Genomic DNA, 16985 nt, shown 5'->3' with positions numbered 1-16985 from the left:
CTCTCCAGTATGGGTCCCTGGATGGTGATCATTTACAGGGAGTATGTTTGGGTTTCCCCTCTCCAATCCCTCACCGCGGTCAAAATTAGCACACTCAATTCAGAGTGGTGGGGACTTCCCAGCCTAAGGTATTTAGCACCAGGTCAGGGGAACACCATCTCCCAAGATCTTTAAAGTCTTTCCAGAATTAAGTTACCGAGTCACCGTACCCACAGATTTACCATATCGAAGAGGAAAGGACGAAGGAGATCATGCAGGATAATCTAAAGGGACAGGTTACTGAGGGGTTGGAGGGGTGATAAGGAGTTTCGATCAAAGTGTGTTGTTTGAGCTTGTTCCTGAGCTCTATTTGTACATGCAGTTCCACATCACAGGTTCAGCATATCGAATCGGCCAATGACACCCAAGAGAGGAACCAATGAGATCATGTGGACAGGGTTGGATTAAGCAAAAGCTTAAATGGACATTAGCTACTAACCAGGAGCCATAAAAGAGAATGGATACAGTACATTAGCTTGAAGGCTGGGTATCAAACAGCTACAATGGATTATAGCAGCTGGAGGCTACATCATCATGGAAACAATGCAGAGTTTTGTCAGAATAGGCATTCCTTGGGTGCTTGTGGTTAGTAAAGCTTACTGGTTGGAAATTGTTGGAAGAAATTTGTCAATTCTGTAAGGTCTGCTTCAACAGGCAGGTGAACAAGTTGCACCCTCAATTATGAATGAAATAACTTATAATATGCCTCGTTGTGTGGAGAACAAGGGCCTGGGTTTTAGGATTCTGGATGGTTATTTATTCCCACTCAACTTCAAGTCACACCTTCACTTTCTGCATAGAGCCCCCGTCAGGACGGAGATGATTGGGTAATTTCCTTGTCACTCACGACTGGAGGCTTTTCTGCTGTAAATCACTCCAATTGATTTTGCATACATAATCTGTTATGTAACTATCTTCCACTCATTACACTTTTCTGTACTCAGGAAGCTCCATTTGCTGCAGTTTCAGTCATGAGCTCGGAGGTATTGCAAAATTAAAACCGCCACTTCCAGTCCATTGGCTTCATTCAATTTAGTCAAGATTCACTCTGTTTTCAAAGATTTATCTGAATAAACATTTCCTGCACCATGAATTAGTTTAATTATCCAGACACCCCTGGGCCTGGAAGCAGCAGTACTCCCAGCTTTGATGGCCTGTATTTTTTTTTAAACAGTTAGTCAATCCATCATACCTATGACAGGATTAAACCTCTCCTCAGACTATGAAAGGGAACTTCCTTCAAAGTTGCTCCCATATCCAAAACTTTAATGAGAATTATCAGATTAAACTGGATGGAAAAACATTCTAACCAAAATTAAAACAAAAAGAGAAGGAAGGCAGGGCAAAAAATACTTAATTTAAAAATACTTTTCATTGTTAAATTGAAATGTTATTAAACATTAACATTACTCCTGATTTTTACCTGGCTTTAAACTGCAATATTAGTTTTTGTTCCAATCTCACAATGAACCAAAAGCTTGTTTGCCTCTCGGAGCTGGTAGTTTAAGAGTTAAGTTTCTACACTATCCTAATCACATGAATTAGCCCCAATTTCAGGACACATACAAAAATATCACATTTCTTAGCTTGGGGTGCCTGTAGTTCCCCATTGCTTTCTCCATGGCAGTGCCTTGGCCAATCAGAGTCGACTGGCTAATTTCTCCTATAGATAGTTGTGAGTCTCAAATTTAGCATTCTTGCTTTTGGTCCTGGTGAGTGAAAGACGAAAAGCTTCAACAACATGCCTCTCTTCTCAGCAATATTCAAGTTCTGTACTATCAAGCGATTGATCGTTAAGATCACTGTGCTCATTACAGCCCATCAAAGTGACCTCTGTTCTAATCTTGAAATTCGGGTGTAGATAGGGGTGGAGCAAGGTGACTGACTGAAAGCTGCATGTGCCAAAACCCTAACCTCGACCCTGCACTAACCTGGCTCAGTAGTTTTATATATGGCACAGTAGTGCAATGATTAATCTTATTGACAGACCCAGAGGTTTGAACACATTTGCTAAGGAACTCGACTTTATATCCCACCGTGGCAGTTTGAGATTATGAAACGCTGTTATCAGTTTAACAATGGAGCTATCAGATTGTGGTTAAAAACTCAACTGGTTGACTAATGTCCTGGAGGGAAGGAAACCTGCCATCCACGTTGGGCCCGGTTTCGATGTGACTGCAGACCCATACCAACATGGCCGACTCTTAACTGCGTCCTGAAGCAGCCTTGCAAAGCACTCTGCTGCTTCAAGCTACCACATGGACTGCAGAGAAGGTCCACTGTCACCTTCTCAGGGTAACCAAAAATAGTCAGCGATGCCCACATCCCTAGAACGAATTTAAAACAAAAAGTATTGTTGATGTTTTCATTAACAAAGTGAATACAAGATGCTTGGTTCCTTTGAATGTGAAGGAAAGCCTGAGGGAAGGTCTGCTGTTCTTGGTTCAAAGCACCTCTGTCCTTCGCAGCCACTGCAGTCGGGTAATGTATGGGGAGGAAGCCACTGCATTTCATGTCAATGAACATCTGAACTTTAGCCTGTTTTACACTGATGAGGAACCATTGGATGATAGAAAGCTCTGCTGCATACTGGCGCACAAGGCGGTTAAGCACAGTTGCTTCACAGCGCCAGAGTACCAGGTTCGATTCCCGCTTGGGTCAGTGTCTGTGCGGAGTCTGCACGTTCTCCCCATGTCTGCGTGGATTTCGGTTTCTTCCTACAAGTCCCGATAGGCATGCTGTTTGGTAATTTGGACATTCTGAATTCTCCTTCTGTGTACCCGAACAGGCGCCGGAATGTGGCGACTAGGGGCTTTTTACAGTAACTGCATTGCAATGCAAGCCTAGTTGTAACAATAAAGATTATTATTTAAAAAAAGATACTGTAGGGCAGCACGGTGGCGCAGTGGTAGCACTGCAGTTTCATGGCGCCGAGGTCCCAGGTTCGATCCCGGCTCTGGGTCACTGTCCGTATGGAGTTTGCACATTCTCCCCGTGTTTGCGTGGGTTTCGCCCCCACAACCCAAAGATGTGCAAGGTAGGTGGATTGAACACGCTAAATTGACCCCTTATTTGGAAAAAATGAATTGGGTACTCTAAATTTATATTTTAAAAAAAGATACCGAGGCTCATCTAGAGTCTGATGGCCCTGGTTTGAAACAATAGCCTCTGCCCTCTTTGAACTCTGGGACGTTGGCAGCACCACTGCTAAGCAGAGAAAGAAAGGGAAGCCAGAAGGATCTGCTTTGGTGAGTTGGCAAAAAAAATAGAATAAAATCCATGTTGGTAATACTTTTTATACGGGAATACTTTATTCCCATACCAGCCTCCCCGAATAGGTGCCGGAATGTGGCAACTAGGGGCTTTTCACAGTAACTTCATTTGAAGCCTACTTGTGACAATAAGCGATTTTTATTTTTCATTTCTGTAACAAAGACGAGGAGAACTGGAGACATAATTTGAACAGGAAGTACAGCTCCCTCCTCAGATTTCTCATTCTATAAACAAACCAAGCACCTTATGTATTCCAAGCATCGTCATGTACGTGAGGTCACTATGAACATTAAAAACTGAATGAGGTCATATGGGTTCTAGATTAAGAAAGTTAAGATGAAACCAGGGGTTTTTAACCTTGTGAAGCAGACACAGAATAGATAAACACAGACAAATAAATAGCCTGAGCAGCTGACGTGGAGAATGTTGGGGGGAGGGGGTGGGCGCATGGCTGCTGTCCACATGAACTCATTCCCTTGGAGACCGTTCCCCTGCTGCCTGTGGTGTGCATCTACCTAGTAAGGCTGCGGCTTGACTTCGTCCTCCAAAACTGCGGCTGAAGGAACTGTGCCTACTTGCATAGGACGCTGGCCGACTGGGTAACCACGGTAACAGGAAGGCAGGAATGTCAACGTGAAGCCGTTCTTCGGTGAGGAAAGCCACCTCGAACCACTTGCGCTGGAATGCAGCCAGGTCGTCCATTGTTGACGTATACCAGATAGTGGAAGACTGCAAATTGCCTGCAAGCAGGAGAATGGGAAGAGTGTCACTTTGAAGCAGTTTAACAAGCAGACATCCGATACAGGAATTAATCATTCTTCTAATCAACAATACATGGCCCAAGGCTGCAGTTATACCCCACAGAAACAGGAGAAACTTTAGGAACTTATGCAGATAGAGAAACAAATAAATGTGCCATTGGATCACTTCGCATCCATCTGAAAGGGCAGGCGAAACCTCGATCTAACGTCTCATTTGATGAATGGCACTTCTGGTACCAGGTATCGACTTCCCCCAAAAGTAATATATATTAAAAAAGAAAGTCGGGTGGCGTGTGGCGCAGTGGTTAGCACTGGGACTGCGGCGCTGAGGACCCAGGTTTGAATCCCAGCCCTGGGTCACTGTCCTGTGTGGAGTTTGCACATTCTCTCCATGTCTGCGTGGGTTTTATATGTGCTGGTTAGATGGATTGGCTTCGCTAAATTACACCTTAATTGAAAAAGAAAAAGAATTGGCTACTTTAAATTTATTAAAAAAAAGAAAATCCAATTTGCAATACCAACAGGAATTTGGAGACCTGACAGACAAAGTTATTCCTATAAAGTCTCCTTTTTCTCATGGAGATCATGTGATGGAAAAGGACAAATCAGGTATCCCAGGTGAACTGTCTGCACCACATCTGGCTGCTCTCTAAAAACCCGAGCATGGATCAAGCTTCAAGTGTTTCTGTAGTCTGCGTGGGTTTCCTCCGGGTGCTCCAGTTTCCTCACCCAGCCCAAAGATGTGCATGTTAGGTAGATTGGCCATGCTAAATTATCCCTTTGTGTCCAAAGATGTGTCAGTTAGGTGGGGTTATAGGGTTACGGAGATAGGGCGGGGCAAGTGGGTCTAGGTAAGGTCCTGTTTCAGAGAATCAGTGCAGATCGATGGGTCAAATGGTCTCCTTTGGCACTGTAGGGATTCTATAGAAGACATTACCTGCACCCACTGCTTTCTCACCTTGAAGGGAAGAGAGGATAGTTGTCATGTGGTCTGTGGGGGTGGGGTGGTAATGTGAAAGGTTTGAGAGGAATACAAGTCCTATGATTCTTTAAGCAGAGGCCATCATTAACAAGCCAGTTACCATTTTTTTTCTCAAGTGCAACTTTACCTTTCTCGGTGTCTTTGTCTATGACAAGCCTGTACAGGTAGAAGCCGTACACGAACACCCGCATCGACTCCCCAAAAGCATGGACAATAAGTTGCTCATCTAGCATTTTCTGTAAAAAGGTACACAGGAAGGGATGGTCAGTTTTACAGTCCTGTAGTTAAATCTGTGCCAAGATCAGCAAACCCAGCAGAGCCCAGGGGTCGCGCAAGTGTCCCTGTGTCAACATGATGGATCAAAGGATGGTCTGCACACCCGCGCACGTACACACACACACACACACACACACACACACACACACACACACACACACTGGGTTTCAGATCTTGGCTGGGTCTTTTGGGGAAGCTGATTCTCACCACACATGAAAAGAATGCAGAGGGAGGCCGAGCCAACCCCTCACTGCGTCGGCCTCTGAATGTCTGCTTTGGCAGAGATGCTGGAACATCAAGGATCTGGGGAGTTTCGCAAGGACAGGAGATTTGATGAACAGCGCTCCAAAAGCTTTTTTAAAAGTCCAGATTTACAAAGGTTGTTACAATACTGTTGTGAGGGACTAATTCTGGAAAACAGGTAGCTTAAAAACTCCAGGGACTTTAAAAATAGAAACAGCGTGAGATGAAAATCAGGATATTTAAAGTGAAACACTAAAGTAGTCAAAAATAGCAAGTGGGAGGGATTGAAAAGGTATAAAACTGCTTCAATCAGTGTGAATCAGCAATCCATTTTACTCCATCGCTAGTTTTATATACTTTTCCATTGACTTCAAAAAACAGCTTGCCAATCCAATGTGAGTCTATTTAGCACTACTGATATCGACCACTTCCCCATCAGTGCTAACGTTCATTCAAATGCTTGGTTTGGCGATGTTTGCACCTCATTGCAGCTTTCAGGGAAGTTGCATTTTCTGGTTATTAATCAATTCCCTCCCCACCTCTCCAAGGCGCAAACATTTGTGAGGACCTCAATGGTGACACTCGCCCTTTGTCATTTCGCTCCATTCTTAATTTGAGAATCTAGCTAGTTGGCCAAGGATGACAAGGCATCAAAGCCATGTCTGATCATGCCTCCTAGCCACACAGACACATATGGTGTCATGGGATAGTGACCATGTAGCTGAGAGCTGAGCTGAACTACCCTTCTCAGACGAGGAGGAGCTGAGGCAACGTGGGCCGTACACAGCTGCGGCTGAGGCTAGCTGATTCAACACAAAACAAGGGACTTCAAATTGTCAGAAACAAACTGTGTCGGGTTCGCAGTGTGGTGGTATTGTTGCCTGTGTACTCTACCTGCATGATGTCAATGGCCATAGGCTGAGTCTGAACACCTTCGACATTGCTGATAAGCCAGTGGACCACCTCTGCGCTGATGAAGCAATTGGGGTGCAGCCCCCTCTGTTCTGGAAGCAGCTGAATACCAGTACTGGGAGTGGAGAACAAGCAGAAACTATTAGATGTCCCCATAACTTCAGAGCATGGTTTGCACTGTCTTATTAATTAACACGGTGTATTAACATAGTGTCATATTAATTGATCACACAAATAGCAAACCCTGAGGTCAGGTACACTTCCAACATTAGAGTAATCCAACACAATGCTGTACGTTTCAACAACACATGGTAAAATCGTGTATTTTGAAGTGACCTCTCTACCATTCGTGCCCGATTCTGAATAGATTTGGGATTTTTGTGGACTCGCTATTCAATGTCAAACTTCTTTCAATCAAATGTGCTCCTCACCACCCTTGGCCACTTAGTCAGAACTGAGCGCAGAGCTCTAGATCAGCTATGCGAGAGCTGTAAGTGGTATGTCTGAGGCGCACTAAACTCAAGGAGCTGCAAAGCTGCTGCTCACACGGTACAGTTACAGGGCAAATATTGTTTCTGTACCATTTTTAAGAAGGGGCCTTTTTGAATACAATTCCCTTCAATATCCTTCTCAATTCCCAGTTCTTGATCCAAGCCTTTGGTTGTGCTTCGAAAATCTATTTTCCTTGGCTCAATGTTTGTTCTCCCAATCCTTCTGAAGCTCCTGGGCCATTTTCCACACTAAAATTGCTATTTTATGGGCTGCTTTGTGCTGTGGACTTGCTATCGATCAGGAACTGATCTAAGGGTGCACAGGTACATTTAGTTGATGCTGGTTTCAAAGCGCAATAGCTATCCTGTGTTCCAGCCCAATGTATCACCTGGTGCACGTCAACACTATGTAACTTAACATTTAACGTTGAGTTCAGTTCTAATGAAAGATCATCTCAGCCTGAAGAGTTAACTTTGTTTCCCTCGCCACAGATGCTGTCAGGTCTGCTGCACATTTCCTGCATTTTTTGTTTTTGTTTCAGATTCCCAGCGTCTACGGTATTTTGCTTTTGTACTATGGAACTTCTCCCTAGTCTGTGAAAAGCTGGTCGATCCAGTGGCAGACCACTGGCAGTTTATGCATTCTCAACCAACAGTGGTGATTGGTGCTTGTGTTAGGCATGAGCCAGCACTGTGTGGCCGACATCTAATGCACTACAAAGTGAGAGGAAACCCTTTCCAGTCCACCCTGACAAATTTGGCAGTGCAGTGTTTACATGAAAGGCAACTCTTAATCAGGTCTGCTCTCCTCCTAAATGATTTCTTGCGGGTCTCAACTATTTCATCCTCATTCTCACCGAGAAAGGTGGGTGAAGCCCTTGCATTCATATACTATTACGAAAAACTGAACTATTACACCCAATACATTTCTGGTAAATAAACTTCATAAAATATAATAGACAATCTTAGAGGAGGTCCCGCCCCTCAGGTGTACAAGTGCAGTCACTCTCGTAAACACACGCACAGGACAAAGATGGCAAATTTAACACTCACGTGGGGTGCTTCATTGTTTCCAGGATTTCTGCTAGTGATGATGAGGAGGTCAGTGAATTTGCGATCCCAGAGGACAGCTGGCTGTTGCAATGTAACAAAAGACATTAAATATTATAGATGTTCGTGAGCCTGTGAGCAAGTTCAGCTGGATATGTTGATTCACAATAAGGAGTCACATTGTACAATACTATGTGATCAAAAAAAAGTTTCCGAGGAGCTTTCAACTCCCTGCGGCTTATGTGATGCAATTTAGGATATTTACATCAAATTAGCAGCACAGGATTGACAATAGACCTAACTAGTCAGTGCTGTTGTTTATATTGCACACAAATCTCTTCCGATACCAACCACTCCATCTCAATTCTTTCAGCATGTTTTTCTATTCCCTTTTCTCTCCCAAGCTCATCTAGTTTCCCTTTGAAAAAATCGAAGCCTATTGCCTCAACCACAATGGATTCCACTTTCGAACCACTCTCTGACCAAAAGGATTTGTTAGTTACGATCTGGAACTTAGAAAAGTAAAAGACGATTTGATTGAAACATTCAAGATCCTGAGGGGACTTGATGGGGGAATGTAGAAAGGATGTTTCCTCTAGTAGCAGAATCTAGCAGGCGAATCTCCAAAATGGAGACAATGTGTTCGCGCCATTGTGAACATCGCTCCAGCCTCCCTTCCCGGCGCCAAATGGGTGCCATGCCAACCCGCGCATGTGCAGTTGGGCTGCTCCAACCTGCGCATGCACGGGGGACTTCTTCAGTGCACAGTCCCCGACGCAACATGGCGTAGGGGTTCAGGGGCCGGCAGCGCAACAAGGTAGACGCGGGGGGGGGGGGGGGGGGGGGGGGCTGATCGGTGGGCCCCGATCGTGGGCCAGTGAGTTCCCGCCGGCAGCGACCAGGGGTGAACGGCGCCGGTGGGACTCTGCTTTTTCCACGTGGCCACTCGGACATCCGGGCCGGAAAATCGGCGGCCCCGCCGATTCCAGCTGCCCGCGGCGCGTCAAATGCGCCGGCGAAAATGGCGCCGATTCTCCACACCTCAGAGAATCGCGCACCGGCGTCGGGGCGCGGTTGCGCTGATTCTCCAGCCTGGCGCGGGGCTCGGAGAATCGCGCCCATCGAACTGTTTAAAAAAGGGGTCATTCACTTACAGCAGAGATGAGGAGAATTCTTTTTCTCTCAGAGGGTCGTGAGTCGCTGGAACTCTTTCTCAAAAGGCGGTGGAAGCAGAATATTTGTATATTTGTAAGGCAGCGCACGATAGATTCTTGATTAACAAGGTTACCAAGAGTAGGAAGGAATGTGGAATTGATATTGAAATCTGATCAGCCATGATCTTATTGAATGGTGGAGCAGGCTCGGGGGGCCAAATTGCCTCCTGCTCCTTATTCCTAAGTTTGTACGTATGACCTGCTGAGGGTCATCATCAAACCGAAAAGTCAACTCTGTCTCTTCACAGGTATTGCTTGATCTGAGTTTTTCCAACCATTTCCTGTTTTTATTTATTTAAAATGGAAGACCTTTTCCCCCTTTAAAAGTCTCTGCAGGCTGTGCACCACAGCCCTGCCCCATCCTCCTAAAGCAGGTGTATATTGGGAATGGTCCAGGAAGAGACAGGACGGAATCAACCTTTCCATTTTCCTTAGTCTCGTTCACAAATGTGGTGATGAATATTAATTCTGGTCGATTCACCACTCTCCATTTCAGCCAGTGTTGACACTCCAAGGGAAGGTCCAAAAGAATCTAATGTCACATAAAACATTCTTTCTGTCCTGCCCCAGAAATGTGCTTCAGCCCCAACCTCAGAAAGCACCTCGTGCTGAACTTGCATCACATTTTCCGATTTCCCACACTTAGTGAGATGAGCAATCTAGTGCCTAATTTATTGCAAAAATTTAGCTAAATATTTTTGGTTATTTTTCCATATATACAAATGACATTGCTAATATTATAGCCTTGCTGTACTTAGCAATGTACAGCAGCGAAGTAGAGAATCTTAACGCAGTCAGTCCTTCTCTTCAAGAACTTATATTGGGTATAATACCTGCAGGGTGCGAACAATGCATTGTTTAAATGTTCCTCAGCAGAATTCCAAACCCGTGATTAACACACCCATCTTTTTGTTTGACCCTACAAATCCAAGCCTTCTTTGAGGCTACCACCTCAAAGGGAAAGGGCAGCAGATACCTGGGAATAGCACCATCTGCAAGTTCCCCTCCAGGTCACTCATCACCCTGACTTGGGAATATATCAACGTTCCTTCGCTGTCACTGGATCAACCTCCTGGAACTCCCTCCCCAACAGCACTGTGGGTGTACCTACCCCACATGGACTGCAGCAGTAAGAAGGCAGCTCGATGCCACCTTCTCAAGGGCAATTAGGGAAGGGCAACAAATGCTGGCCTAGCCAGTGATATCCACATACCGTGAAAGAATAAATAAATTCAGTTTATTTCTTGCAGATGCAGCAATTGACACATAAACATCAATCACATTATTTATAAACTGATGACTTTCCTCATTTTATCCCGGACCTTCCAATTGTTGAGTGGGTATTACGGGGTAGCGCCAGGGCAGAGTGGGTATTATGGGTAGCGATGTAGCAGAGTGGATATTATGGGGTACTGACGGGGCACTGACAGGGCAGAGTGGGTATGATGGGGTAGCGATGGAGCAGAATAGATATTATGGGATAGCGATGGGGCAGAGTGCGTATTATGGTACAGCGAACCCGGGTCCCAGGTGCTGTGAAGCAGCAGTGCTAACCACTGTGCTACCATGCTGCCCATTACAAGGTAGCAATGGAGCAGTGTGGGTTTTACGGGATAGTAATGGAGCAGAGTGGGTATTCTGGGATAGCTGGGGTGAGGGAGTCAATTGTCATAGTTAGCCTGGAGTTAGACTAAGGTTTTTCATTCTTACATTTCCTGTTATGTACGCCAAGTAACATTAGTCAGGTAACATTCAAGTAAATCAGAACTGTCTGAACTCTCCAACTTATACTCAGAGTTGAAAACTTCTTCGGAGGGTCCCGGGGAACAGGGGAATTGCGCGCCGGAAGTTCAAACTTCCCATACAGCTCTCACAGAGTCAGTGTATTGGGACTTCAGAGGGTTCCCATAGCACATCTTGTGGGGTACATCCGGCCTCTGAAGATCTGAAGTCCTGGGCTATAGTAAATGAATACCCTACACATTCTAATGCAGATCCCATTCTCACAATACAGCACAGTCATATTGGGAAAAATAAATATAAGAAAACACTGAAGATTCTGCATAAAGAGAGCACTATTTGGTGGTGAAACACACCTCGATCAATACTTGTCCAATTTGTGACAACCTTACCTGCCCTCTAAAGTGGCAGGGGCAGGAGGCTGGTCCCCTGTCCCCTGAGTGGCACCCATGGCAGAGGTCTGGGCATTACCCGATGTGCTTGATTTGTCCGCAGTTAGTGCTGTGGCTCCTGAAGCTGGGCTGTAATCCAAATAGTCAGTGCCAGTCGGCACCTGCTCTCCTTGGACCTGTGTGCATGATTTTTAAAATCCAGATAAATACAAATATAAGGAACATTTGTACCATTTAAAATTAAAAAATGGCACTGGGGTACCCCAACTGGAAAAAGTGTAATGACACGGTTTGAAAACCCGGCTCAATAGAGTCACACATCCACAATCAGGACTTCCATTCAGGGAAATGCAGAAGCAGCGTACACTGAACAGAAATAGCCCGGAATAAATTTACCACTGCTCAAAACAGGGTGCTGAATCAGGATAGAATGGCACTGAGAATTAGCAACGCCAGGTTGTCCATTAGTCTACACAAGGCAGGTTAAAAAGCTGTTAGACAGAGTTCACCATTAGAAACTGAATTGGTTGTAATTTTGTTACAAATTTCCACAAGATAAAGCTCTTTGCAAGGAGTTCCTTCAAATAGGTTTAGTATGGTAGTAAAAGGAAAGATGAAATATTTTTGGGTTAGACCACACAGCCCAGTTCCAGTCAACTCTAGATCCTCTTGGCCCAGTGATTTTGCTCTACACAGCGTCAGTTCCATTCCAGGGACAAAGACATAAGCTTGGTACTTCAAATAGAAGACAACTTGTATCCCATGTGAGCAGTCATTGGCTGGAGGGACAAGGTGGCTTCTCAAAGCACATCCACACAAAAGGTTTTCATTCAAGAGGGAGAATTATGGGAAGATGCTTCCCACTTCAGTTTCACCATCGATTTCTGGACATTGACCCATCTCTCTGGACATCCCTCCACCCAGCTGTTGCTCTTTAGCAGAGCAAACTGATTGACATCCCACCTCTGCATTCCCCTGGTAAATTAGGGAGGGAGGATGGGGTGGCATGTCCATCACGTCAAAGGAGGGATTTCTGTTTAAAGGATCAGGGCAGATTTCAGCACGTTTAGCTGCACTTGGGATTTTTCAGCTTGTACCAGAAATCCTGTTGTGTGACCAGAGGGGCTGCAGTGAGGCAAGCGCTCCGAAGGAAGAGAAATAGCAGTCTCGCCAACTGAATGACGCTGCCTTCTCAACCATTACCAACACACGCCCAGCTGTTCCACTGTTCCAGGAGGTAGTGTCCTGCTGTGATAGCCCAGGTTCCTGAGGCACTGATGCTCAGGCATCTTGAGAGAGCTGATCCTGCACAAGAACATCAGAAATAGGAGCAGGTATAGGCCATTTGGCCCCTTGAGTGTGCGCCTCCATTTAATAAGATTGTGGTCTGATTGTAACCTAACTCCACTTTCCAGCCTTACCCCCATAAGCCTCAACTTACTTGTGGATCAAAAATCTAACTCATTCTGGAATATATTCAAAGATCCAGCCTCCACCGCACTCCAGGGTTGAGAATTCCAAAGAATAACGACAATCCTGGGGAAGAAATTCCTCATCATCTCTGCCCCCGCCAGGTGAGGAAGCATCCTCTCAGTATCTACAATGTTAAGCCCCTCAGAACGTTACATGTTTCATAAGATCAACTCTCCCTCTTTTAAACTCCAATGAGTATAGGCCCAACCTGGCCAACCTTTCCTGAAAAGACAACCCCTTCAGCCGAGGAATCAGCTGAATGAACCTTCTCTGAACTGCTTGCACTTCCAAGTATATTGTTGCTTAAATAAGGAGACCAAAACACGTGCAGTCTCACCAATGCCCTGTACTGTTGTAGCAAGACTTTTATTTTCCAATCCCCTTTCAATAACGGCCAACATTCCATTTGCCTTTCTAATTTCTTGCTGTGTTTGAATGTTAATGTCTCGTGACTCATGTATGGTGACAGCCAGATCCCTCCATACCACAGATTTTTGCAGTCTCTCTCTCCACTTGAATAATATTCTGTCTTTCTATTCTTACTGCCAAAGTGGACAACCGAACACGTTGAAAATTATACTCCATCTGCCAAATTTTGCCCACCCCCTTATATAGCTTAGAAGACTCTTGGGGCCAAATTTCTGTCTGAGTTGGGAGAAGTGTTTCAGTGCTCGAATGGTAATACTGAAGATTCTTTTTTTTTTTAAGGAAATCAGGTTTTCCTCCTTGCCCTATGTGCTCACCTGTGGCAGCCCATAGCCACCTTTACTGAGAGGGGGGAAATCTGGCAGGCACAAACAGACCATCAGGCCTGTCAGCCTCGTGGTTAATGCAGTCTGGAAATGGGTGACGAGTATGTTTTGAGGGAACTACAGGCAGCTGGCAATAGCAACTGTCGGAAAGCAAGGATGAAACAAAATCAGGAAATATTATAAATAAATGAGTGGCATGCAGTAGAAGGGCAGCGCCTTACGAATGTAATATAGCTCTAAATGACCATTTCAAAGTTGCAAGAGCAGAACATTGTAAGAATACTATAGCTTTAATCAGTGAGGCAAAGATAAAAACTGTCAGCGTGATATATCAGCAATAACCTTCAAAAGGGATTTACATAAATGCTTGGCAGGGGAAAAATTGGCAGAACTAAAGGGAAAGAGCGATGGGGAGTGGAATTAATTGGCCAGCTCTTTCAAACAGCTGGCACAGGAGCATTGGGTCAAACGGGCCCCTTTGTTTGGTGTGGTTCTATGAGTAAGAAAACACAACACCAGAAGTTTAGGAAAGCTATCCCTCACGGTTCAATGAGCGAGAACACCAGGAGGTACAAAATGGTGGGTCCAGATTCAATCTTCAGTCTGTGCTGACTGTTTCCGGCTATGGAGGGGTGAAAATAAATCAAGGAAGGCTACTTCCCAAAATCAATAAGATGTAGGAGAAGAAGTAGGTCATTTGGCCCATCGAGTCTGTTCCATCATTCAATGAGGTCATGACTGATCTGAAATGATAATCCTCAACTCCACTTTCCCGCCTTACCCCCATAGCCCTTGATTCCCTCGCTGATTAAAAATCTGTATCTCAGCCTTGAACATACATAACGACCCAGCTTCTACAGCCCTCTGCGGGAAAGAATTCCACAGATTCACTACCCTCTCAGAGGGGAAACAACCTCTCGGCATCTACCCTGACAAGCCTCTGAGAATCCTATTTGTCTCAACAAGGTCACCTCTCATTTTTCTAAACTCCGAAGGAGTACAGGCCCAACCTACTCAATCTCTCCTCATAAGAAAATCCCTCTTTTCCCAGGATCAACTGAGTGATCTTTCTCTGCCCTGCCTCAAATGCAAGCGTAGCTTTCCTTAGATGAGGGGATCAAAAGTGTTAACAGTATTCCTGGTGTGATCTAACTAGTGCCTTGTATAGTTTTAGCAAGACTTGCCTATTTCTTATACTCCATTCCCTTTGAAATAAAGGCCAACATCCATTTGCCTTCCCTATTACCTGAACTTGCATTTAAATTTTTTTTTTTTAACAGTACCCAATTAATTTTTTCCAATTAAGGGGCAATTTAGCGTGGCCAATCCACCTATCCTGCACACCTTTAGGTTGTGGGGGCGAAACCCACGCAAACACGGGGAGAATGTGCAAACTCCACACGGATCAAACCTGGGACCTCGGCGCCGAGAGGCAGCAATACTAACCACTGCGCCACTGTGCTGCCCTTACCTGAGCTTGCATGCTAGCTTTTTGTGATTTTTGCATGAGAACTCCCAAATCCCTGGCCTGCAGCTTTCTGCAGTCTGTCTCCATTTAAATAATATTCAGCACCTTTATTCTTCCTATTTAAGTGCATAACTGCACATTTCCGACATTATACTCCATCCGCCAAGTTTTTGCCCACCTCAGTTAACCTGTCTCTATCCCTCTGTAGACCCTTTGGGTCATCCTCAGAATTTGCCTTCCCACCTATTTTTGTGTCATCCGCAAACCTGGCAATAGTACATTCACAGCCAATGGACAACACAAGGACAGGCTGAGGCTTGGCTGCGCTGGATCCATTTGGTTGACCAGCCCACCTTTCCTGATTGGAGACTTAAGACAGTGGGTGTTAACATCTTCCAAGAAACCAGGCAGGGAAATCAATAGACAAAATCTATGCAATGTCCATTTGGCCAGATGGCAGAAAATAAATAAAAACACGCCAATAAAACCTTTCGGTAGTATTCAAAAGGTCACCGAGGAAATATTTTAGTGAGGAATATATTTACTGCGCAAATGGTCTGGGATATTTTTCAGGCTGTTATTCAGTGTTGTTCTTTCATCCATCATCTGCACTACAAAAGTAAATCTGTTAGAATGCCTCAGGACTGCTGGAGCTCTCCCTCCTTTTGCATGCTGCAGCCCAGGAAGGAAGCAGTGGCTAGTTCTTGCTGGCTATAGTTATGGGGTGGGATACAGGGCAGTCTGTCGAACTTCCAACCGTCCCTTTGAAGTTTCCCAACAATTCTCCCCTTCAATTCATATCCTCCACTGCCTGCCTGCATTGGTCCATTAATGAGCCTGGAGAATGTGTGCTGCTGGAAGAAGCTATGTTTTCCTCATAATCCCCATGACACATGGACCAGGGAAAGCAGCAACAATGTTTCACTAGCTTCAGAATAAAGAATGGAAAAAAAAACTAAAGAGATTTTGTTCTAGCTACCTAAAGACTTAAAGGCAGCACGATGGCACAGTGGTTAGCACTGCTGCCTCCAGCTCCAGGGATCCGGGTTCAATTCCAATCTTGGGTGACAGTGTGGAATTTGCACTTTCTCCCCATGTCTGCGTGGGTTTCCTCCGGGTGCTCCACTTTCCTCCCACAGTCCGAAGATGTGCAGGTTAGGTGGACTGGCCATGCTAAATTGCCCTTAGTGTCCAAAGGTTAGGTGGGGTCGCGGGGAAGTGGGCCTAGGTAGGGTGCTCTTTCAGAGAGTCGGTGCAGACTCGATGGGCCGAATGGCCTCCTTCTGCATGCAGACATTATATTCTAATTAGCTTCTGAGTAGTGGTGTCGAGTAGAGCTTGAAGTTATTTGCACCTTTTGGGGGGTTTGTTAGTTCCATTCCTGTGCAGTTTTGAGCCGAGTTAGAATAATAGACCCCCTACAGTGCAGAAGGAGGCCATTCTGCCAATCGAGTCTTCACCGACCCTTCGAAAGAATACATAATCCATGGCCACACCCCACACAGACATGGGGAGAAAGTGGAAACTCCACACAGTTACCCAAGGCTTGAATTGAACTCGGTCCCTGGTGCTGTGAGGTAGCAGTACTAACCATGGTTGACTGTAGGTCAAGTGATGTTAGCACACAATGCTGGGCAAAAGAAATCTTTTTTTAAAACATGCAGAGTTCTACCTCCTCCCAGCGATCCCTAGGGGAGAGAGTTTGAGAATGTCAGTAAGTTGAGCTCTCGACTAAACAGCATAGCAATACTACCTAGAGTCATACAGGTAGGATCACTTGGGTGGCGTGCTGATGGTGACCAGGAACCGCACCCCACGGCAGACTATGTCTTTCGGAGGAGGATCTAAAAGAACAGAAAATGACAAAACAAATCCCAGCAGGAAGAGATAATTGCCTTCCCCAAAGTCTATAAGCTGCA

At 45.2% G+C, this 16985-nt stretch overlaps 1 protein-coding gene across 7 annotated transcripts in view; it reads right to left on the bottom strand.

Moving 5' to 3' along the window:
* The window catches only part of depdc5 (DEP domain containing 5, GATOR1 subcomplex subunit), a 265638-nt gene that overhangs the window by 63832 nt on the left and 184821 nt on the right, over positions 1-16985 (bottom strand). For 6 of the 7 annotated variants that reach the window (XM_072498598.1, XM_072498564.1, XM_072498581.1 and 3 more), the window contains 5 exons: positions 11374-11549; positions 8031-8111; positions 6469-6601; positions 5183-5291; positions 3828-4052 (listed from right to left, as the gene is read on the bottom strand). In XM_072498598.1, coding sequence (XP_072354699.1) covers positions 3828-4052; positions 5183-5291; positions 6469-6601; positions 8031-8111; positions 11374-11549 — 724 coding nt within the window. Of the gene's footprint in view, positions 1-3827; positions 4053-5182; positions 5292-6468; positions 6602-8030; positions 8112-11373; positions 11550-16819; positions 16911-16985 lie in introns of those variants that run through there. The other variant, XR_011940662.1, reaches the window with a different exon arrangement.

This window comes from Scyliorhinus torazame, chromosome 1 (genome assembly GCF_047496885.1).
Source record: "Scyliorhinus torazame isolate Kashiwa2021f chromosome 1, sScyTor2.1, whole genome shotgun sequence".
NCBI classification, from domain to species: domain Eukaryota; kingdom Metazoa; phylum Chordata; class Chondrichthyes; order Carcharhiniformes; family Scyliorhinidae; genus Scyliorhinus; species Scyliorhinus torazame.
This window is presented reverse-complemented; position numbering and strand designations above follow the sequence as displayed.